At 44.4% G+C, this 23,476-nt stretch overlaps 4 protein-coding genes across 4 annotated transcripts; 1 reads left to right on the top strand and 3 right to left on the bottom strand.

The window, feature by feature from the left end:
• Window positions 1–17: 17 nt before the first annotated feature.
• On the bottom strand, window positions 18–11,348 carry O0I10_004083 (uncharacterized protein; the record flags this gene model as incomplete). The annotated part of the gene is made up of 14 exons (XM_058484148.1): window positions 18–467; window positions 539–2,981; window positions 3,038–3,234; window positions 3,303–4,050; window positions 4,109–4,912; window positions 4,971–5,444; window positions 5,502–6,931; window positions 6,997–9,438; window positions 9,504–9,573; window positions 9,642–9,934; window positions 9,990–10,109; window positions 10,187–10,232; window positions 11,086–11,276; window positions 11,331–11,348. The coding sequence occupies 14 exons, from the start codon at window positions 11,346–11,348 to the stop codon at window positions 18–20; spliced, it is 9,726 nt and encodes a 3,241-aa protein (XP_058345136.1).
• An 817-nt stretch (window positions 11,349–12,165) lies between these two features.
• On the bottom strand, window positions 12,166–14,037 carry O0I10_004084 (calcium/proton exchanger; the record flags this gene model as incomplete). Its single annotated transcript, XM_058484149.1, has 11 exons — window positions 12,166–12,225; window positions 12,287–12,545; window positions 12,615–12,689; window positions 12,748–12,801; window positions 12,877–12,938; window positions 13,032–13,052; window positions 13,121–13,290; window positions 13,363–13,426; window positions 13,494–13,531; window positions 13,602–13,730; window positions 13,809–14,037. The coding sequence occupies 11 exons, from the start codon at window positions 14,035–14,037 to the stop codon at window positions 12,166–12,168; spliced, it is 1,161 nt and encodes a 386-aa protein (XP_058345137.1).
• A 440-nt stretch (window positions 14,038–14,477) lies between these two features.
• O0I10_004085 (uncharacterized protein) lies at window positions 14,478–16,203 on the top strand (the record flags this gene model as incomplete). The annotated part of the gene is made up of 5 exons (XM_058484150.1): window positions 14,478–15,530; window positions 15,600–15,729; window positions 15,798–15,857; window positions 15,925–16,085; window positions 16,159–16,203. 5 exons carry the CDS (start codon window positions 14,478–14,480, stop codon window positions 16,201–16,203), a joined length of 1,449 nt encoding a protein of 482 aa, XP_058345138.1.
• Window positions 16,204–16,449: 246 nt separating this feature from the next.
• Window positions 16,450–22,579, bottom strand: O0I10_004086 (uncharacterized protein; the record flags this gene model as incomplete). The annotated part of the gene is made up of 7 exons (XM_058484151.1): window positions 16,450–16,793; window positions 16,854–16,866; window positions 16,939–19,563; window positions 19,622–19,822; window positions 19,898–22,083; window positions 22,151–22,215; window positions 22,284–22,579. The coding sequence occupies 7 exons, from the start codon at window positions 22,577–22,579 to the stop codon at window positions 16,450–16,452; spliced, it is 5,730 nt and encodes a 1,909-aa protein (XP_058345139.1).
• Between the last annotated feature and the right edge of the window lie 897 nt (window positions 22,580–23,476).

Genomic DNA, 23,476 nt, shown 5'->3' on the forward strand with positions numbered 1-23,476 from the left:
TATACGGGGATTTTATCTTAAAGCGATAGTTTCCACATGCAATAAGACAAGGTCAATGCGAGATTGCCAATAAAGACCATCTCGGTATCATCTAGTCTGGCAACATGGCGTCTTTGTTCCTTGCTACTAGCGGTAATGGTGATGCGTTTGGTATTGAGATCCAGCTCAAAGCGTACAAAGTAATTGAGCACAGCATTGGGGTTGAACAACAATAGCTGCTTGGACGTGGCCTTTTCAATGTATCCAGAGGTCATTGGGTAAAAGAGTCGCAGCATATCGAAAAGGTCGATCCATCGAAGATCCAATTGGGTAAATTGTTGGAATGGAGGCTCCGTTGCTATGACATCGAGATCATGGAATTGGGTTGCCAGGCGTATAAGGGTATCGGGTGGATCGGAGCGTTCGGTATTGTTGATGGCTTGATATAACGTGTTCCATGCAGCATCTTGATGTAATGCATAAATAACCTAAATACAACATGTATACATACATAAATGAGTGGGATGGGATGAGATGGGTTCTATGTGTGATACTTTACATGTTTGATAAGTCGATCAATACGAGTCTTGGCACGTTGAACAACATAGCCCAGAGTATACGATGCAGGTTGTAAAACTTCTTCCAACATGTCAGGGCGATAGCGTGGTGTCGTTGGCCATCCTCGATAAGTCACCAATACAAAGTACTGCAATCCAACGTAGCCATGAGGGTGATGGTGTTGTTGTTCGGAGGTCGTGGCACCACTACGATGAAGATGATGGCGTGACGATGATGGGTTGCTTTCTCGATCATTCATGGCGAGTGGTGTAACAATCAATGTGTGACGGAAGATAGCATTGTTGGTAGATGCTTGGTGAAACGATACATCGTCAGAGGAAACAAAGCATGCAATCGGCTTGCCATCAAAATAAAGGGGTCGAAATCCATACTTTGTAGCATCACGTAACATGGATGGCACCAGCTGGTCCACTTGTTCATCCAATGTGGCTTCATAGGTTCCTGTAACAACGCGATTACGTGCATAGCCTGGAGGTTTGTGGTACACGGAAAGAATATTCTTGATCACGTTCAATAAATGGAGTGTATCTGGAATAGCGTCGACGTCGTCCAAGCTTCGTTGTATGAATCGTAAATGAAAGTCATAGACAAACGAATTGACGTGGATCTTTTGCTTGAAACGATCACATTCCTCGGTAAACTCTTGGAAACTTGCTCGATGGACCTCATCATTCTTCTGTTCATATCCATAGGGTGCTCGTGTCAATCGCCCATAACGTCGATGGAGTGTATATAATGTCACAGAAACAAAATTATCTGTCAATTGGGCTTCACACATGATGGTCCCTCCAGGGAATACTTGCATAAGATACACAACCGGTGATGATACAAGGTAATCATCGGCGATGCGGAAGCTTGATAAATAGGTTTCAAGCTCTTCGGGATTCTCTTGACATGATACGCCATTCACGATAAGATGCATGCCTGCGCTCTCAAGATAGGATGCGTATTCGTTCATAAACGAGCGTGCAAGATGTTCGTACCATAAAGTCGTCTTTTCATTTCGCAAATCATGCTCACCGAAAATACTTGTAATATGCGACGCGGCATCAAAGCTGTTTGCTTCTGAAAAGATAAGAGGCGTGCGACAAAAGTGGAGGAGTCGGGATGCCTTGAGAATGAGTTTGAGCTCGGCCACAGTCATCATTTCAGTGTTTTGTGAAGAAGAAGTAATGGAACTGTATCGGGTTGCCCATTTGCTGTAGACTTTGAAGGCCTTTTCATGTGCAGCCTGGAGTTGTGTTCCACGCAAATAGCTTTCAAGGAATGGATCCCCGTGCCTGATAAGGTGATCCGGATGATGGACTGGTTCAGTGTACGCATCTCGTAATACATTGTTGTAGTTGGTAAGGCGAGCGGCTGTATATAATTCAGGTTTTTGTTGTTCAAGCTCTTTTTGCTCTGAATGATGGAAAAGACCCATTTTCTGATGCAAGATGTTGTTGAGCATTCGTATACGAGCATCCTGTTGTTCAATGGTGCGAGTGATCCTTTGCACAGCTTGTTCCAAGAATGGCTTGGTGTAATTGTAGGTGTACAACTTGAATCCATCCGCATCCAAAAACATGATTGAAAAGTAACGGCGATGGTGATTGTCTTGCGACTTTCCAATGCTGGAGGTGATTGAATCATGATGGCTGTGTATACTACGAGTGTCCATACGTGCAGCAGCAGGAGTCTCCAAATAGGAAGCAACATCATCCTCACGAGAAGAAGAAAATAGGTCGTTCAATCCACTGATAATTAAATAGTGTCGATTCTCTTGCAATGATGAGCTATGATGTGCCGTTGTTGTGCGTAATGAAGGTGGCGTATACGTTTGATATTTGTCGTCACGTGATACAAATGGCTTCAAATCGAGATTCAATTCTGCAAATTCGACATGCAATTGCTGGATAATGTTGATCACACACCATGGTTGGAGTTCAAGTTGCTGGGTCACCGTGTTCACCGAAGGATTATTCCATTCTTGTGCTTTTTGAAGTACTTGCATAAGCGTCGCCACAACGTCGTCTATGACTTCTTGGCCGACCGAATTAAACATGGCATCCACCAAGGATCGTTCAATAGCATAGTCGCAAATGCTTTGTCTGAAAATACCAAACAAGTGGTTCTGGAGTTGTTGTGCTTCAAGTTGGCCAATGGTCCAAATATCAACCGCTAGATATTGCTGTGTCTTGTTCATATCACCAAAAGAGCTCTCAACAAATATCTCCACATCGGAAGGCATAGGACTCTCGCTACTGCCACTACTCGTCGTCGCCTCTTGCACCATCTCCGCATCCACCAAAAGTAACGCAATACCGGCAGCACCTTGACCCACGCTCATTTCAAGATCAGAGCACACACCAGGACCTCGATTGATGCAATTATAGTAAAAGCAAAGATCACCAAGCGTCACGTCACTAGTAGGGTCCTCTTTTCTTTGTGTTGGTTAGTAAGACATGTCACTATTACGACGACAACTTTCAAGAATTACCTTGCATAATGCATCATGCGATGTCGCCTCAATGTAGATGGGACGCTGTTTCCACTCAATACACGCAATGTTCCTGCTGCTATAATATTCTCGCGCAACATGTGCAAAAATTCTGTGGTCCCGAGAACCGAATTTGACAATGGGAGCAGAGTACGAAGGGCGGGAGGCTTTTCCACTGGCAACATGAAATCGACATCCTATAATAATAAACCCTTCTATTTCAGTATACCCGCCCGCTGTTGTTGTTGTTGTAGCCAACACTTACTGCACGTGACAACTTCGAATTGGGATTACGCAACAAAAACTGCTGCACTTCTTTCAATGTGATATGAGCCGTCAGCCTGTTTTCGAGCAAATTCACCAACTCTTCCGATATCCATCCAGGCAAATCAACCCCATGCACCTCCAACACAAGCTCTCGTGCATCGGATGGTCTTGGTGCCTTTCTAGCATTAGGCGATTGGATAGGGCTACTTGTTGCTGCTGCTGCTTTTGGGCTTGTACGTTGACTGTTGTTGGAAGGATTGCCGTTTGAAGATTGACCACGTGTATGAGAGAATGCAATCGTATCATTGGGTGTAAATAATGATGACGATCCATAAGGTGAGCTGGCACGGGTGTCATCCAAAGTTTGTGTCTCGCTATCGGTGTATTGCGTATAGATGCTCTCGCGCAGTGTGAGATAAACAACACAATCATCTCGCATACACACAAATGTATTGGGTCGATTCTTCACAGCAAAATGACGAAGTACATCGGTGGCAAGCATGTTGAGAGCTGCATTCGGTTGTAGTCGCCAATGTAAAGGATATCTGTAAGTGTATAAAATCTCACATCCAAATTGCCCAGGGTGGAATTTCTTTGGTGGTGCATATGAAGTATCTTCGCCTGAAGTCGACAAAATCTCAACAAGGTTGTCTCCTGATGATGAATGGTGTTCATCTTCATCGTCGTCATCTGATGTATCGGACGAATATCGCATGGTCTCCTCATCAGCAGCAATAAGGTATTTGCTACATGCACAAAAAGATGTGTTAGGTTTGGCACATCATAAATAACAAATAAACGTACCTGCATATGCGTGTATCGTTCATGTGGTACAAGAGCACCAGCTTGTTTGTTCGCTCCATGATGTCATTGATCATGGTTTTGGTAACGCGAATGATCTCAGTGCGATTGACAGATTGCGGCATCTTTGAATAAAAATACACTTGCACCGTATGGGCTTGCGGGATAATGAGTAGCCAATAGAGTTGTTGACTTGTGGATTGTTCCTCGAGATCCTCCTCCTCCTTCTTCTTTTCCACCGTATCATCATCATCATCATCATCGTCATCTCCAAAGGCAGGCTCAAAGATGCTGATTCCCAAACCTTCGCAAAATTCATCATGGCCTGCTTTTTCTTCTTCAACATTTTCATCAGGGTTGTATGTCGATATACCAAGGCCTTCGTCATAACTGTCAATGACACCAATAGGGTCGTCGCCGCCCGTAATAGCATCGTAATTGGCACTGAAAAATCCATTGTCGCTTGCATAAAAGCAGTTGCCCACTCGCACAAGCCGATATAATGACGTTGTATTGTGTTCCAGTTGCTCCAAAAAGACGCGTCGACTTTGATTCTGATTCTTGACAAAGCTGAGTGGAATGGTGATTGTTGTAGGAAAGTCAACGAATGGGTTCTTTTTCATCAATTGTGATTCAATGTAGCGTACAACAGGCTCAGAGACTGGTCCAGCACGTAACAATCCATGCATGATTTCCTCTGTCAATAGCCACATGATCCTTGTCTTGGTTTCCAAAAGGGCGTTTCTCTTTTCTTCAGGTAGAGCTGAAAGTGCTTCACTATCTCGTTTTCCACTAGCAAGGAGTGATCTACAATTGAACATGAATGACGATTCTTCAAGAGTTGATATAAAACAAAAGAACTCACGTTTGATTGTGGACAGCCGTGTGTTCGGCGGGGCAACCTTTCAAATGGGAGGATAAAACGTTGACAGGATCATACATGGTTTCCGGCAATGTCATGCATATCAATCGCAGCGTTGCCGATGTACCATCCATGGAAGCCACAGGGGATGTCGTTGTACCAATCAAATCAGGTTCAAAGTTGAACTCTTGGTTGTTGCTGGGTGATACACCTTGGTACGAATAGGGGAGGTCAACAAGTGGAAAAGCCATTTCACGTCGTTTGCGATCACGTAGCACATATTCAAGTCGTAGCAATAAGGGTGAATGTGCACAAACGGCGATATCTGCAAGGTACATGGATCGTTTGCTGGCATCGTTCTTCGCATGGGGTGGTCGATAGCAGTATAAATTGCGCATGTTTTCGGTCATGACGGGCTCAAAGTAATGGGCAAGCACGGTGTTGAATCGCTGTCGTGCAAGTTGGATCTCTTCAAAACTATCATAAAGCATCCTATGAGTAATGCAAAATAAGCTTTTGTTTCATTAGACTTACTTTGATCGCCCCCTTCGCTTAAGCAAGGATTGAACATTCAAATAGCCAGTGAGATCTGTCTCCAATACTGTTTCCTCGCACACCTCAAGCACCTTTTCGAGATCATCATTCTTGACGGCATTGCCGTAGAGCAAGGACGTATAGACTGACTTTGTAAATGCTCGAGAGTAGATATCGCTGATGTTTTGGATAAGACGAAGACGATAATCTGAAACCAATCCTTCTTCATTCTCATTGCTTGCTCTACCACCACTTGATAACCAAGGTCGAATAGCTGATCCAACCCCATTCACCAATACGTCTTCATAGGATTTGGTAGTGATTGTAGGATGCTGCTGTTCCGTAGTGGTGGTGGTGTTGTTATCCATCGTCGTCGTCGTCGTCTCGCCACCGCCGCTTTCATCATCATGCATATGCAATCCTGCCAATGATCGATGACATTCAAACATGGCAAGACCCATTCTACGAAAAGTGCTTGATGATGTTGTATCCTGATCGCCTTTGAATCGATTGATAAATGTATCAAGGGAAGCCATGCATATGACAACAAATGTGCTTGGGCCAAATGTCTTGATGAAACATTGCGTGCCACGGATATCTCGTGAGAGATGTAATGTGCTCTCTTCAATCGCCTTTGAATCATGCCGCATCAATATTTGCATGACGTCCAATCCTTCCGAAGTCGTCTTTGATCCCACTGGCAATTCGTAATCGGCAAATACGGACATGATCTGCACAAAGAAATAATGCAGCAATGTCATATCCATATGTGCTGGTGACAGGGAAGCAATCACATCACGACAATCCAAGAAAAGCTTATCGGGTCGTGGGCAAACGCATACTGCTGCATTTCGATAATGATGATGATGATGCGAAGATTCTCCTCCTCCTCGTGTGTTGCTGATACGGGGTTCATGGGTTGATATCGCTTCTTTTGGTGTTGTTGTTGTTGTTGTAGTCACATCCTTGTCAGCTTCTAACCACGCCACCTGTTGAGTTGCATTATAATCTCCTCCATACGCAAATCCAGGAAATGGATAAAGAACCAGAGAAAAAGGTGCTGATTCCATGATGGATGAAATGTCATAGAGCATCGTATGCTTGATGTGATACTTTGTGAGGAGCGTATCATCCAATCCTTGTTCACGTATACTCTCAAAAGCCGAAGTGGCAGCTGCTGGTTCATGACTCAATGCAAATGTCCAGTCAAATGTCATCAACTTGGTTACAATATCCTTGTCGCCCGCATACAGGTCGATTTGCACATCGAGTCGATCATGTGTCACGGGTTCAGTCCAAAGCTCAGTCGTCAGCATGCCTTTGTGACCTTCACGCCAAACAAAATATTGCGAAGAAAAGACGGCACTTCCATGCTTGAATTCTTTGTAAAAGTGACATGCTCCATCCCTGGATGAGATAAGTGCGTAGCCCTTGATGATATAGAATAAGCCAAAACGTTTCCTCTTCATCTATCCAACCCCCCCCACACACATACCTGAGCAGCACGTGCATTGCACAGCTTATCAAATCCAATCTGACGTAGGCTCGTAAGACCATTGTTGGCAAGGTACTCGGTTCCTGGTAACGACGTATCCCAATAGCACGTGTGTCGACGCATGTAGTTGCCAACAATGAACTCTCCTCTTCCCCATCCAACGGGTCTGATAAATTCGGCAAGCTGATGATCCTTGTCTGTTGATGTGAAAAAGTAATGCTCGGGATCCCGCATCAATAGTATGGATAATGGACGCATCACAACCCTGATTTGCTCAAGGTACTCCCATGAAGCAGCACCGGCAGCATGTGGATCTTTGATAGCCAAGTCCGCTAAATACATATCGGCTGGATCGGGTTTGCATAGGATCTCTTTCAATTCATGGATGATCTTATGCCGTATGGAAGTCCGCAAATTGAAAAAGTGTAAACGAACATGAACAACGCGAGCATTTTCCTGGAGTAATCGCACTTCACAAAAACTGATACATTTGCTTCGTGCAGCAAAAGCCGTGACACCATCATCGTCCATCAGTCGGACATGGACACCACCATCGCCATCGCCACTAACAAAGTCGGCCCAATGTTGCAAAACGTCATTCATCTTTTGGAGGACATGATGTATGGGTTCCAAGGAAGATAAAGGATGTGGATGATGGGGGAATAGCACCAAATCGAATCCATGGACATCGTACCAACAGGAAGTCTGAAGACGGTAATCACTTTGGTCAAGCTTCTCCCATACAGTGCGGAAATCATCATGATCATCACCATTGTTGCGTCGTCGCGTCGTCAAAAGCGCATAAAGATGCTGATCAGTCTCAAAAATACGGGCGAGGAATTTCTTGAGTCTTCCAATCTTGAGAAATCCAGTGGATGATCCTGATACATCACCCACACCAATACCACCTGTAACAATCCCCATCACTTGACACCGCCTTTGAAATGCATCCCAATTTTGAAGCATATGCGAAAAGGTCGTTGTGGTGCGTATCAGGATCTCGGCACGTGGGTTGCTCACTGAATCAAGAAGGTCGTTTTCAGGACATTGGGCTGTAAGGTTGCTAAGATAGCTTGACCAATTCAATGAAAGACCTGAACGTATACGATACTCAATGGTGAAATCAGGTTGCCATTCAAGTGTCAGAGTGATCAAAAGTCGTTCCTTGGTATAAGAGAATCCTCCAAAGTCTGCTGCTGCTGCTGCTGTGTGGATGGCACGCCTTGCACGGCTGCGATCCAAGGCAACCGATGATATATAAAACCCTTGTCTTGTGCGTGCTGCTACCACTTGTCGAACAGAGGGAGGTAAAGAATACTCTTGATATCGCAATAAGTGGGTATCAATAGGTCGTGATTCTGCTCGTGGATCCCAAGGAAAAGGACCCACTTGTGGTGTAGCAAGACCATCCATAAATAAACGTCGTGTATCAATGTATTCAGCAGATGTGGGTGCTGTGGGTAAACTGGTATTGTTGATCCATGATCGAGGTCTCTCAACATTGGCAGGTCGATGCAACGTGATATGCTGTATTAGGAATCTCTTTTGATAGGTATTGGCAAGGATCGTCGTCGTCCCATTGTCGGTATCAGTCATAGTAGTAGTAGTCGTCGTCGTATTCATGGAATTAAGATCTGGGCAATCTTCAGCGTGCATATAATGGCCACCTGTAGCACTGGCAATAAAGCGTAATATCTCTGTGTCCGGGAAAAATCCAAAATTGGATGCTGGTGATAATCCATTGCCGAATCCTACTTGCACAATACTGCATTCCACTCCTTCATTCGATAATTGGCGGACAATGGATTCATCTTGCAAACTCGAATTGACAACACCATCCGTAACAATAATAAGTGATGAATGGCCAGAGGGTGGTAAAAGACTGAGTGCATACGATCCAGCGTGCAGTATATACGATAGACTACTTCCACTCTTGCCCACTCCCCATACGTCTTTTTTAATCGTGGATGTTCTTGATTTGACACGTTGTCGATATCGGCTGTTGTTGTTGTTGTCATTGTTGGGTGCTTTGTTGTTGTTGGATACTGCTGCTTTGGAAATAGGCTCGTTTTTGGTAGTAGAGGTGCGCTGCTTCTTTTTGTCATCCCCTTTCTCTTCATAGGCTGGTGGGCTGATATCCACAAATTCATCATCCACATCATGATCCATCATTCCCGAATGATCATTGCGCACATCAAGTTCATATCCAAGTCGTGATCGTCGTTTGCTGAGCCGTTGTCTGAAGCTTACTAAATCGCGTTGAAATTGATCAATCCCACTGTTGAGTGTCTCGAGCACTTGATTGATATTCTTTGAGCTGACAAATGCATCCTGCAACAACACCCGCATCGTTGGATATTCAGCGAGAATAGGGACCACGTTCATATTGGATCCAAATTGAGAGCACTCGACAATGACTGTAATGCGTATAGAAGGAAGGAACTAAATAAACATTGGTGTATGTGAGTATCCCAAAGTGATCTTGTATGAAATACATGTACACGTACGTGTTGGTGTTCCTTGACAGGCGTATCAATCTGCATTGGTTGCACAAGCCCTTGAATGATGTTTTTGATGCTATAGGTAGTATACATCATGTCAACAACAAATCATCTCCATCTATCTCTATGGCAACCGATACTTACATGGTATAATTGCTTCCCATCATGATTGCACCTTTGTCAACATCAATTGTAGCGAGACTTGAACTTAGATCGACCATAAACACAAAAGAATATTCTTCTGCCACCGTGACGATGCGTGAACGTGGGGTGAGAATACAAGCATTCGATGGCGGTGGTGGTGTCGTAGGCGAATCGATCGCGTCGTCAAGGTTGTAGTCATTCTCGTATAATGCTGGATCTTTGATAGTTGCTGGATTCTTCTCATGTAAGGATATACTTGACACCTTGTCGGATATATGCAAGAACCGGATGTCCTGAAGAAGCCGAGTCAACAAAGCGTTGCCTATATTTCGAGTTTTGTGTCCTCACCTCATGATCGTGTAGCGTGATCGGCAGGAACAATTGTTGGAGGAGCCATAAGCTGAAGGTAGTCGTCGTCCTGAATGTAGGATTCTTCACGAGCAATACAACCGATTGGGCTTCATTGAACTATATAACCTAGAGTCAACAAACAGAGCTCTCTCTCTCTCTCGCTCTCTCTTGGTGGAATGCGGCAAATACTCGACCTTCATGGGCGGCTTTGAAGAAGCAACGCGATCGTAGAGTGGTTGACTTCCGTCCCTTGAGTGAGAATGGGCGAATGAGAACAAGGTCTTTGATCGTCACTGGAGAGCCGAGCAATGCAAACCTGCTGAAATCGTGCATACAAAGAAGTGAAAGAGTGTAGTCCTTGTGCGTCTCAAGTCCCTTTACATGGAATCCTGTGTAACACTCAATGCCCTGGCGGGTGAACAGTAAGAAGAAAGAGGATACAACGCGATATTGATTTCTCCCCCTCCTCCCCTTTATTACTTTGATTCATTGTATATATGCATTGATGATTAAAGGAAACGTTTTGAACCATGAAATGGAAGGATAGAATGACAATGGCCCCCCCACGAGGCTGTAGCTTCTGGATGATCGGAATCTTTGTTTCAGTGACATTTGTCTTTATCACTCTAATGCCGCATTACTGCATAAATCCACCAATCGCTCTACTCTTTTTCATTAGTGAGCGCACATTCATCAATGTACACATTTTCATACAAAATCAGCTACGTCAAGAGTAAACGTATTTCATGACGAAGCTATGCTTACAATAAGTGCATCATTTGATGCATGAGGGCTTCAGCCATTGTTATACGAGTGTGCCATTGATGTACAAAGAGCTTGCAGTAAGCTTTGTTTGATAGACCACTGCTCATCCAGAGGCACAGCATGTGCTTTTAAATCTAAGGCAGTTCTTAAAAAGATACCCTCTCATCCAACTTTAACACCCACCAGCTATCAAGTCATCCAAGAGACTATATATGAGCTTTCACATCATTGAGCAAGTTTTTATTGTGCGCACATTGGGATACAGTATCATTGAATTTTCATCATAGCCATGTTGTTGGATTGAGATTGGAATTGGTCACAGTTTTACTTGCGCGAGTAGTAGGAGGAACAACCACCGCAGCCGCTTCGATAGGGCTTTGTGGCGCCATTGTTATCGTTTTTTGCAGCAGCAGATTGTACTCGCGACTTGAAGCCTTGGTCAGCCTTGGTAGCGTCGGAACCTTTTTGGTCGACTGAGGATTGAATACGCGAAGCGGCTTCTTGAGTCATGGGGGTGGGCTATAATACCATAAGCAATCACATACAATCCATCCGTTGGATAGAGAAACATACCTGAGGTTCGGGCGCCATGTTGAAAACTTGAGTAAAGATGTGGATTAAAAATGAAATCAGAGGAGCCTTCGAATGTAGACTTTTATACATTCACGTCGACGGTGGGAGAAAAAAAGGCAGTAACATGTCATGATGATGATTCTACATCCCCACATGCACAACATTATGCATCACTCCATTCCATCACACTTTTTTTTATCGTTGCTTTGGTGTATTTTTCTGGTTGCTATGCATCCAGAGCGGTGTACTAGATGTCGGACAGCGTATCAAGGCCGCCGAAACTAGGCACAGCGAAAAGGGATACGCTCATCCATAACGATCAGCTCGACGACAGTGACCATAGACAAAGGAAACGATGCATAAATTTCTTTGCAAGGGTGATGGTTAATGCATCACACAAGCCCATTGGAGCAGCAACCTATCACCGGCTATTCTTTTCTCTCTCTCTCTCTCTCTCTTGTTCTTTGGCACTGCGTTAGTATTATTGTACGCAAAGTGCTTCATATACACGTTGCTGCGTAAAGACGATGCATCAATGAGGATATGAAAGTTTTGTAAGCGTGATGCTACAGGGATAATACGATCTTCATCACCATTATTATGAGCCAAACGCGAGCCTGACAGTGATGGTTCTGGGAGCCGTATGACAAAATGCTTATCGAGAAAGATCCTTGTGCTCATATATCAGCTCTCATTAGAAGCTTCCATGCACATTTTTTTGTACTCCCCAAAAGTCCTTTCCATCATCATGATGTATGTAGCCACACACACGCACGCGTCCCATGTACATTTACAACCACTATATACTTTAATAAAGAATCCAAAAGCTATACTACTAGATAGCATTATCCGAGGGATGGAAATAAAAGGCCAAACCGATGATGGCATAGGCAGACTAGAACGACGTGTGTCAATATACGCTTGATCCATCCCATCCATAAACAACCAATACATACCAAAAGCAAAGCACCCTCCAACCAGTTGGAGCGGGCGTCTTGAATAAGGTAGTTGACAATCAACACGCTGGCAAACAAGACCACGGTCTCAAAGTTTTCAAAGAACAAGGTCATGGGTTGACCAATAGCCCAGCCAACTAGCACCAACACAGGTGTGACAAGCAAACCGATCTGCAACGAAGATGAGAGAGCAATACCAATACACAAGTTCATCTTGTTCTTCATGGCAAAGGTGACAGAGCTGACATGTTCAGCAGCGCTAATAATAGTAGAGGGGATATAGATTAGGTACCTGTATCCCATCCCACAACATTGTATCATAACTTACTTGCCCACCAAAGGAAGGAGGATAATACCAACAAATGTCTCATTGATGTGCCATTGTTCAACCACACCTTCGATGCTATATAGGTAGGTCATGTGAGTCTTGCTGCTACTGTTGTGCAATCAAAATAACTTACGCGCCCACCAAGAAATCGGCATGCAAGGATACCAATGCAGCAATACCAAGCAAGCTGCACATGAGACATGCATATGCATAAGTAACAAAATATGTACGACACGTTCTTCCTAAAAAAAGCATCACTTACAGGATCACCGAGAAGACCAAGGTGGTATGTGGAATTTCTTCTTCATCAGCTTCATCTTCAAACTAAGCAAAAAGGTAGAGTAAAGCGATCATCAATCAATCACTGGTTGGGGGGGTTGTGTGTGGATGTACACCAGCTATTTTTGTGTTACTTACGATGCCTGCATGAGTTCTCAGCTAAAGAAGGAAACGCGTACAAGGATTAAACCCCAGCCATTGACGATTGTTTGTGTCACCTTTCTTACCTGGAAAAACAAGAATAGGACGTAGATGATTAACAAGACGATGGCTGTGCCGTGGCTCAAAGCAAGGATGCCTTCCTTGACCTTATCGGCTGGGGTGGATGCAGCAAAAGCAGCAGGGACCAAGAGAGAGAGCACAGTAAGAGCAAGTAAGGAAGAGGATGTCTGTGCAGCTATAGATGTGCGTGTGTAGGTTAGCTTTTTTTTTTTCTTTCTTTGACTCGGAATGCAAGGATGTTTCTCACCGATATTGTTAAACGTCTGTTCCGATCGGGTGGCACCGCCAAGAAGGAAGCAAAATCCAAGAACCTGCATACATCCATAGAGTCAATCAAAAACAAGATCAAGACCAGTAGTAGCATACTAGTACACATACCAAGAGGATGTTTGACAGGATGGATCCCAAGATGGAGGCTGCAAAGAACAAAAAAAAAAAGAGTCAGCAGGAGTACAACCTTTTTGTCGATCTTTTTTTTCTCATTACCTTGCACAACACGAATGAGACCCTCCTTCAAGGCAATGATACCAAGGATCAACTCGACAGCATTACCAAATGTAGCATTGAGTAAACTACCAATTGTACTTCCTGTTCGCATAGCCAGTTCCTCCGTTGCTACATACAACACATCTTCATGTCAATGATCCATTTCTTCTTGCTTTTGTTCAAGTAGGATAGGATGAGCATACATACCAAAACCCAAGAGCTTTGCTAAAGGAATGATGGCAATAAAGTTGAGGGTAAAGACAACCGAATCCGAGGCACCGATAAAGGAGACGATAATAGCAACGGGAACAAAGATCAACAAGATATTAAAGTAAGAGTTGATGGTGGTAGTTTTGCATGACGACCAAAAAGTGGGATGGTGATGATGATGGTCATCTCCTTGAGACCCAAGCAACGGTTGACTCTCGTGATTCATGGCAAGTTAGTGAGAAAAGAGGAAAAAGAGAGAAACGAATACCTTTTTTCATCCCCGGAATTGGAAGCGTCTTATATGCGTGTGTGTGTGGTGTGTGTCTCTGATTAAGGTTACGATGCGTCGCGTTTGACTCGGTGTTCATGTCATTTTTGGCAACGTGCATGCGGGCCAATCCCTGGGCTTTGACGATGTTCGTGATGGGTCTTGGCAAGGTTGTAAGGTTCATTGTGATCGACACAACAATACGAATAAAAGGCAACTGTGTCAATTGCGTGCGGCACCTAACAACAACAAAACAACAACTGAGGTTGAGAACATCTTCATCTTCCGACACTTTTGTCATGCGGCGCACACGAGGAGTGTTTCGAATTTCCGGTCCTCTCTCTCTTTTTTTATCATACCACCACTACCACCATCACCACTAAACCCATACTTACCTCATGGTGAAAAAAGGAGAAGCGTCATCCAGCACTAGCAGCAAACCGCCATCGGCCATTGCCAAAGAGGTGCTCAAGCCTCAAGCACAACCAGCAGCATCAGCTATTACGACACCCACCGATGCAACATTACTCAACGTGCCAAAGACAAAGGCGACGCATCCCGGCATGCCACCACGATCCAAGAGCACACAGCCTGTACGAAGCACCAAATTGACACAAAAGCTTGTATTGTTTCCACCAAAGTCGGTCGATCCGTCAGTGGGTATGGAGCATGTGCTTGATGCGATGGCTCATGATGCAGAAGCAGCTGCCGAGTCACCTAGCGATGAGCAGCAACCGTTACATGCGCCTGCTGTTCCACGTACTGCAGCCGAGCATATGACACAAGACGAGCGCGATTTGGCGAATCTATCACGAGTAACAGCTTATTGCACGGGCGAAGGATACAATGTAACCAGCCTACGAGCATTTCTAAGACAACATCATCATGTCAGCCCACGCCTTTACGACGAATGTCTTTACGCAGCTTACCATTATCCACTTTGGACATTAAGACCCGGCAAAGAAAATCTACTCAATGTTCGTATACGCAGCGCATCACCCCATCCCGGCATGGATCATGAAGAAGACGATGAAGAAGAGATGAATTATGAAGAAGACTCTTATCAAGATGAGGATGATAATAGCAGCAACAAGACACGTCGAAAGAGTGGTGATAAGGATGCAGCATCATCATTATTCCTCGGTGGTGAGCTCTTTGTCTTTGATTATGGCGTCGTGGTCTTTTGGAACTTTCATCGTGCACAAGAATTGCTCATGCTTGAAGACTTGTCTCAATTCTCAATAAGACCCTTCCGTGATAACCCCAACGAGGACATGCAGATCGAGGAAATGCATTTTCAATACGACACGTCTCAGATCAAGCCACGCATCTTTAATGACATGATCACCCTCAAAAGCAGCAATCACATGATCAAGTTGACACTATCACATGGATTATCACAAAGTGCAGTCCTTGCTCGCTATGAGGACATTATGGATAAAACAATCGAGGTAGGGATAGGAGGGAAAAGGGTAATCAAGAGGATCATCATCATCATCACTCACACATGGAGACACTAGGATACCAAGCATTTACCAAAGGAAATGGCTCAAACAGGAAGACTCGTAAAGAATCGTACCGAGATTACGAAAATCAATGGTCATCTATTCCAGCTACGCATGAATGTCAACCTGGTTTCCAATGTATTAGGTGAGTGAGATAAGGCCCTTGGATACGCATGAAACAATGCTGATGGATGATGATGATGATGATGTTAGATACGCCGGAGATTTTTTGGTCCGAACCAGCATTACAACCCATGTACGTCGCAATTCGAGGCAAGTTACAACATTCTTCTTTTTTCAAAGGTAGCAATGATATGACATCTAATATACACGTGCTTAGATTACTTGGAGATACCACAACGAGCCAAGATTCTCAACGATCGATTAAAAGTGGTGTCCGATTTGCTATCAATGCTCCGAGATCATCTTACCAATTTTGGTGTCGAGTACCAAACACTCATTATTATTTATCTCATCATTGTCGCTGTTATTGTTGCTTGTGTAAGTATCTATGGATTGGTTTGGGTTGGATGGAAAAAGTGGCTCATCAACGTGTGCGTGTGTGTGTGTGTAGTTCGAGATTGGCGTCAAGGCATTACAATCCCTTCGCGTTATGTAGAAGACGTCTGCTGCTGTACATATATAAAAAGTTGCATTACACCACCACCTAGAAGCTGTTTATAGTTTTTTTTATTACAAGAAGTTTGTGTGTGAGAGATGATATAAGAATATATGCAGAAATAAGCGAATCGAAAACACGTTGATGAGGTGCATGAAATATATTAATGGCACAGACTAGCATCTACTAGTGAAGTGGGAGGAATATAGGTGTGTTTGTGTGTATAATGTAGGCGAATGAATAGCATTAGATTGGGAGTTTTCTTGGGTTGATCAGCTTCAAACTTGGACCAACAACAAGAGGGCCTGCAATAAGACCCGCGAAAAGGATAAACATGGCGAAAAAGAGTAGACCATAAGAGATGGCAATCCTCCTACGTTGACGTCGCTGCCTAAAGGTCCAAATGGGTGGGCGGATTTGCTTGCTGGGTCTCAGCCAAAAGAGCATCAATGAATGGGCCGTGTCAATGTACGGGATAAGGCAAAAGATGGAAAGAACAAAGAGGATAATGTGGCCCAGCACAAAATCGGCAGCAAACTCGCTCATTTCTACAATCTTGCAAAGGTATTCACGAAGCGGTTGTGAAATAGCTATTATACTTGTTAGCAAATCCATGCTTTCTTTAAAAGATTCCCGCCTTTTTCACTTACCATGCCATCCAAGCTAGAGTTGAAATGAAAAAAAAAAAAGAAAACAATGAGTACCTCATATACAACCACGTGATGAGTTACTTACCCCTCGACCATACCACTTGCCAGTCCACCAACCTCGGTTAGCTTCATCATGTTTGAATTCACGCGTCAAGAACAATACGGTGAGGACGCGAAGAACAAAGCGTTGTAATGCAATCATGGCGACAACACCCAAGACAACGGTGGGTATATGCCATTGTTCAAGTAGCATGAGTGCTTCAAACATGATCACCAGGCTAAACACGGCCCAAGCATGTGCAATGGCAGCGATCACGGATCCAAATTTGGCACAGCATAAGCTAAGCACGGAGCCAAGGAATAACGATACAAAGAAAAACATCATCAATGCACCAGCGTTCATGAGTACAGGGGCTAGTGACAAGACGCCGATACGCAAAAGACCACTTTGTCGTACATTGGGCTGGTTGCTGTCCTCGGGATCAAAGCTCTTGACAAAGAGGTAAGGGATGAGACAAAGAACAGCATACAAGAAGGGCAAAATGATTTCAGAGAAAAAAATGGTCCCAATACGAGCTCGTGGCAGATCACCGATGGTAGCCACATTTCCATTTTGCTTCTTGTGCCGACGTTTGTATCCCGTGATTCGTGAACGCGACATGCGACAGTAATTAATCCATGAATTCTTGTGGGTCTTGGAATTGCCTCGTGACATCCATCTCATAAACTCACGATAATCCAACAAAAAGTCCACCAATGCAAATTGATTTGGATTGAAGATAAAGGGCGAAATCAAGAGTGCAATCACCGTAAACCAAAAGTAGACCAAATGTGGAATCCATACAGCCATCGATGCAAACGTCATAATGAGGAAACAGCGTGCGCCAGAGTATATGCTTGAATTGGAAAATCTTGAATACAGCAATGAAAACGGCTGTCGTGATGTTGCAAATCCTCGACCGGTAGCAATGTATTGTGCGCCACCATACACCAAGTTTTGAAGCACCGAGTTCATGTAGATTTGTGTGACAAAGATCTCAAACAACGGTGATAGCGACATGAAATGACGGCCAAGACGCGTGATGCTACGCCAAAATCCACGCTCTGTCAACTCTTGCAAAAAGAGCGGCAAGAATGAAACAAAAAAGACCACAAAGATGGATAAAATGCAACGCTTGACCCATTCAAAAATTGGCACCAGGTTGTAACATCCCTCTGGTGTTAACGGAGCATCTTCTGGAGCACCGGCATCAAATTCACAGATCGTCAGCGTAGCACCCATGGCACCAATAAACAGTAGCACAAGCATAAACATTTGCACCGATAGCATGATGAAGATGTTGTTAATGTGGAACCCAGGATGTGCATAGTAGAATGTGAGGAACCGATCCAAGGGAAGCTGTGTACCAATGTAATAGTATTCTCGAGAAAGCATTTGTTCACCCATGCCAGTGCCGATCTTGGTGGTAAAATTGAGGATAGAACCAAAGCCCAAATCACGTCCTTTGCCACATTGAAAGTACTCGGTGTGCTTGATGCGACCTCCACGTGTAAATGCATTCATGCCAGCATAGATATCTTCATTCAAGTGCAATCCCTTTTGTGCTTTACTGACACCACCACGCGTTGTCATAAAGATGGCATTCAAGAAATCAGGATGGCCATAGTGCAGCTTGCCACCAATCTTGGCCATGATGCGTTGCGTGAGCGTACCAAAGGTTTGTTCCTTGCCAGCTGCCACATCACCTAGCACGCCAATATTTTCCGAAAAGATGTATTCACGTGCACCCACGATGGCTACAGGAGCACCCCCCTTTTCCTTGGCAGATCCAGAGTAAGGTGATACATTCGATGTACTCAAGTGCTCAAATTCACCCAAGATGTTGCGGATCTTTAAGCATTCCTCCAAGTAGTTGTCTTGGTTGGCATCAATCAATTGTAAAAACTCGCCACGGTAAAAGATCAAGGCATGGTTTTGATTGTCTGATTTGCCATCACCCAAAATGGGAGTACCAGGAAGTCGCACACGGTATTTGGGTTTACGCTTGCCGTTCTCCATCACTTCACATTGACCATCCACCAAGGCCGAGTAAAAAGTCACCTCGTCGCCTTCCTTTTCGGGTGGCACTTCTTCAACATAGGCAACTTGTAAATTGGGATAGGCCTTGAAAAGCAACTCGGCATCCTCAGCTTCCTCACGTGAAAATTTGGCATAGCGTTGCATGGCAACCAAAAACCTAAACTTGCGATGGGATAGGTTGTCAAGGTCACGCTCAAGCTTATCCGAATCGTTGTGGTAGCTATGCACAGTATCGGGGTTCTCCACACGATACAAGAGCTTGATGGCCTTTCGATAATTCATAAAGCCTGACACCGTACGATAAAGCGTTTGAGCTCGCAAAGATGCCCAAATACGAGTGCGCAATGTGTATTCAGGCTTGGCAGACTTGAACCCAATGCAATAAAATGGCAAATCATCGATCTTGCTCTTGTCAGAATCCTTCTCAGTCATGTCGGATAATACGGAGGCACTAGGATCATTCTCGTTCACACCAGCTTCATCAGCCATGATCTTGGTATCCTTGACAAAGTTCTCCCATTCCACTGGATGCAGCTGCTTCAAGTATTCCAACAGCGTCACTCGTGTGTTTTGGTCTTCCTCACGAATGATTTCACGCAAAGATAACAAGATCTTTTCACCATAATGGGGCTAAAAGTTGTGTGTGAGTGTTAGATGATCATGATAATGAATGAAAACGATCACTTACAGTAAGCACAGTAAATGTTGGCATACATTCCACGGGTCTTGATTGTGGCATTGGAGTGGTCAAGCTTTGAGCAAAGAAATGGAAACGCCTTTCAGCTTCACTGTGTTGTGGATAATACTCGGTCTTGAATGCTGTATCCTCCTGCGAGACGAAAAACGTGGGAGGCTTCAATGTACGACGGCCATCTTCAGGATTGGTTTCCTATCATAAAAAGATTGAGTCAATGTTATACTTTTTGAAAGTATTGATTAAAGCACACACACGCACACAACATACCTGTTGATACAACATGCGTTGGACATGATCGACCGTGATGAGATGTTCTCGGTACATGGTGATGACAATGGCATTCCAAATTTGAGAAACAAGGACCTTTGGCTTGTACTTGATCTGGATATCGGATGTGGCCAATAGCTTGACAAAGATACGCTTGGGCAATTGAGAAAAGATGTTCCTCCATGGAGACCAAATGGAGATGCCGAGATAAAACGAGCGTGCCACTGAAAAGATGGTGTTCCAGATAATGTACCAGAGATACGTATCCAAAAAGTACAAAAAGAGATCCATGAAAAACATGAGCGCCAAAGTGATATCGGGCATGGTTGAACACAGCTTGGATCCGATAATCTTGTCGCTGCAGTTTTCAATGTGCATCTTGCTCATGACCTTCATGGGATCCTTGAACGATAGAGCCAAGAAAAAGTAGGATTCAAGCATCTTGCAAGTGAAAACACACACCCAGAGTGATACTGACATGATACGATCAATCCGTTTGAGAGGAGGGAAGTTGGCCGTGAAGCTGCTTGTTGCCAATGTTGCACGTGACTTGTCTTTGCGACGCATGAATAATTGAGAAGTGGGTGTGATGGCGAGGTAGAGTGTTGTAGCGACGCTCAATAGCAATTGGATGACGGCCACCAACTTGGATATCTGGCTTGTTCGATCGATCATGACACAGTACACGGTAGGACCCGCATTGAGAATCAATAGCAGAATAAGGAACATGATGCGTCGTGTGATACCCTTGGCATTAGCCCAGGTCATTGGCAGATAGGAGTACTCTGCAAACGATCCTATCAGCATAAGCAAGGATGCTATAGCACCACCCAGAGCCACAATGGACCATTGAACGGACCCTTCTTGATCGGCAATTTCCTTGTCTTCGCTGAGATAGAGAGCAGGGGCGTTGGCACTAATGTAGTACCAAAACGAGACAATATGGATGATCCAAACACGAGCAAAGTTGATAGACGCATGCATCCATGTGCGCTTTTCCTTGTAAGTCTTTCGAAAGGTGCGTTTCCAATCGACGTCTTTGAGGGCAGGATATCGCTCATGAGGTTGCATGCTCTCGAGTGTCGTTTTGCTGTCGGCCAACACCGTACGACTGATGCAAGAAGGGCTCCAAAAGAATTGATTGACATCATCATAACCAATGATCTTGTCGTGATCCTTTTCTCGTTTGACCAGCTTGCCATTGATCACCTCGTAAATCTCGTCTCGAAAAAAGCGATACAAGGGTGTCACCACGTTATCCAAAAAGGCACCTTCTTCTGCATCGGGGCATTCGGCTTGCACATAGTAGTCGCTGCATATTTTGTACAAGAAGCATAATGTCTCAGGCGTGTAACGCACCACCGCACTCTCGCCCCAAATCATCAAATACAGAGCCAAATCTCGCACCTTTTCCTCGTTTGATAACGACCGCATTTGCTGCTTCCATCGCTCCATTGACTTTTCCAATCGCTTCGCTTCGTCGTCATCGTCGTCTTGATCGTCGACTTGATGCTCCTTTTTCTCTTTCATATCCATGACATCCATTTCAGCAGCGAAATACCAACGACGATAGTTGGCACCTTCACCCCCAATATAGTCAGCATGTAATGTGTCGAGGGCTTGCTGCGGCTTCATTCGCGAGGAACGAGAATCGAGCATGACCATGAGGTGGTCCAGCATGTTGCGTACATTGTCGCGTTGGAAACCAAATTTGGCGGCAAGGGCATAAAAGATGCGTTCAATTTCACCAAGAGAAGCGGGAAGGGCATCATCGGGACCCCAGGAAGAATAGGGTGCTTGATCAGTGTATCCAATCAGGGTATTCTTGGGTTGATGACTATTGCTTTGTGCAGATGCATCATGCATGGATTGATTGCTCTCACTTAGTAACTTGCTTTTGAATCGTTTGCTTTCCAACAATGCTAGCATCGAATCAGCTGATGTCGCATAACGCATGTATCTTCCTTCGTCACCACCACCCGACATTAAATGACTCAACACATCAATCGCATACGAATCATCCCGTTGTCCATTGGCAGCAGCAGTTGAAGTATCGCCTAAATTGGTACGTGATTCATACGCACTCTCGTATTCGGATTGTTGATCATCAAGATGGACATTGCTAAGTCGCTGCTGTCTCCGATCAGCTCGGCGTTTTCCACTAGCAACACCACTACTACCGTTGCCTAGATACCACCACCATCCCCATTTAGTCCTTTGTATATTCTTTTGATTTGTTGTCTCTCTCTTTACCATGATACGCCAAAGGTGATGATGGGACCGGTGATGCACTAACGGCCGACCGAGGACGTGACATGCTATTACAATCCATGGGGTTAATTCATGTATATATGGATACAATCGTAACAATAAAAGTAATATTTACTTTGCATAATAAGCTCTGATTTCTGGAAAGTCGCCTCGTTGTTGTTGTTGTTGTTGTGATGGATGATGATGGTGTTCATCTTCTCTTATTGCATCGTAAGGTGAAGAAGGTGCTGTAGGCCGTGACCGAGAACGGCCTGTTTCATTACTTGGCCGATCAGCTGCTGTTAATGATGCACGGCTCGGTCTAGGTGTGGGTTCATTATCTGTTGCGTCAACAGAAAAGGATGGGCGTGTTGATTGTGCCGTGGTTGGCTGATCAGAACCCTGCGAGTGGTGTCGATTATTATTAGACATGTAGCTCTAGAGGAGACGAACGAAGGGCGTAGGTTCGTGGTTCGTCTCGTTCTGCAAATGCTAATGTATCAAGAAATACAAAAAGGAATAATGAAAACAGACAATAGCAGCAGCAAGCAGGCAATGTAGCAAAAGCAGATTGCTGGAAGAAAGGTGTGTACGGCAATTATTCCATTGCTCAGTTTGCCCACGATTTTGCGTGTGTTTGTTGAATCATTCGCTGCTTGATCGTACAAGAGAGAAAACACTGGGTTGGGTACGTGGTTGTATTTAAAAGGAAGCAAAGCGATAAACTCCAAAAGCAAAGAAATACCATTGACCCATTGTTGTCATGTGGCGAATACCTTCAACACACACATCCAATGTTATCCTTTATAGAGGGTTGTAGCTTAAAAATGAAATCGCATGGTCGTACAATGATGTTCATGCATCCTACGTTGCAAGTAAAAGTTGTTGTCAGAATATACATATACACATCTCAGGATTGGGACCGGATGTCTGGTATTTGCTTGAGGGAAAAAAAGAGCCGAGGTGGAGATTGACAATGACGATAATGATTGGGGGAAAATGTATGTTGGGTTGTATCATCGATCGCATGGCTCGTGTGTTAAAGGGATATAGGGCGATCTGGATTGCAGTATAGGAGTAAACCACGAAACAGGGACGGAGAATGGGATCGGGGTAGAGAAAATGATTCGGCGGATATGCGGCACACACAACATCATCACCACCACGCTCGGACCAGTTTTTGGCTACTTTCAAGCAACAACAGCCTTTGAGTTTGGATCGGGTGAAATGGTGTGTGTGTATGTGTGCTGCTCTATTTTTATTTCAAAAGCACACGTGGAGCATACGCTTTGGTTTTTACCGGGGCATCAATGGGATAATGGGTTAATG

Source organism: Lichtheimia ornata (genome assembly GCF_029851405.1).
Source record: "Lichtheimia ornata isolate CBS 291.66 chromosome Unknown scaffold00014, whole genome shotgun sequence".
NCBI lineage: Eukaryota > Fungi > Mucoromycota > Mucoromycetes > Mucorales > Lichtheimiaceae > Lichtheimia > Lichtheimia ornata.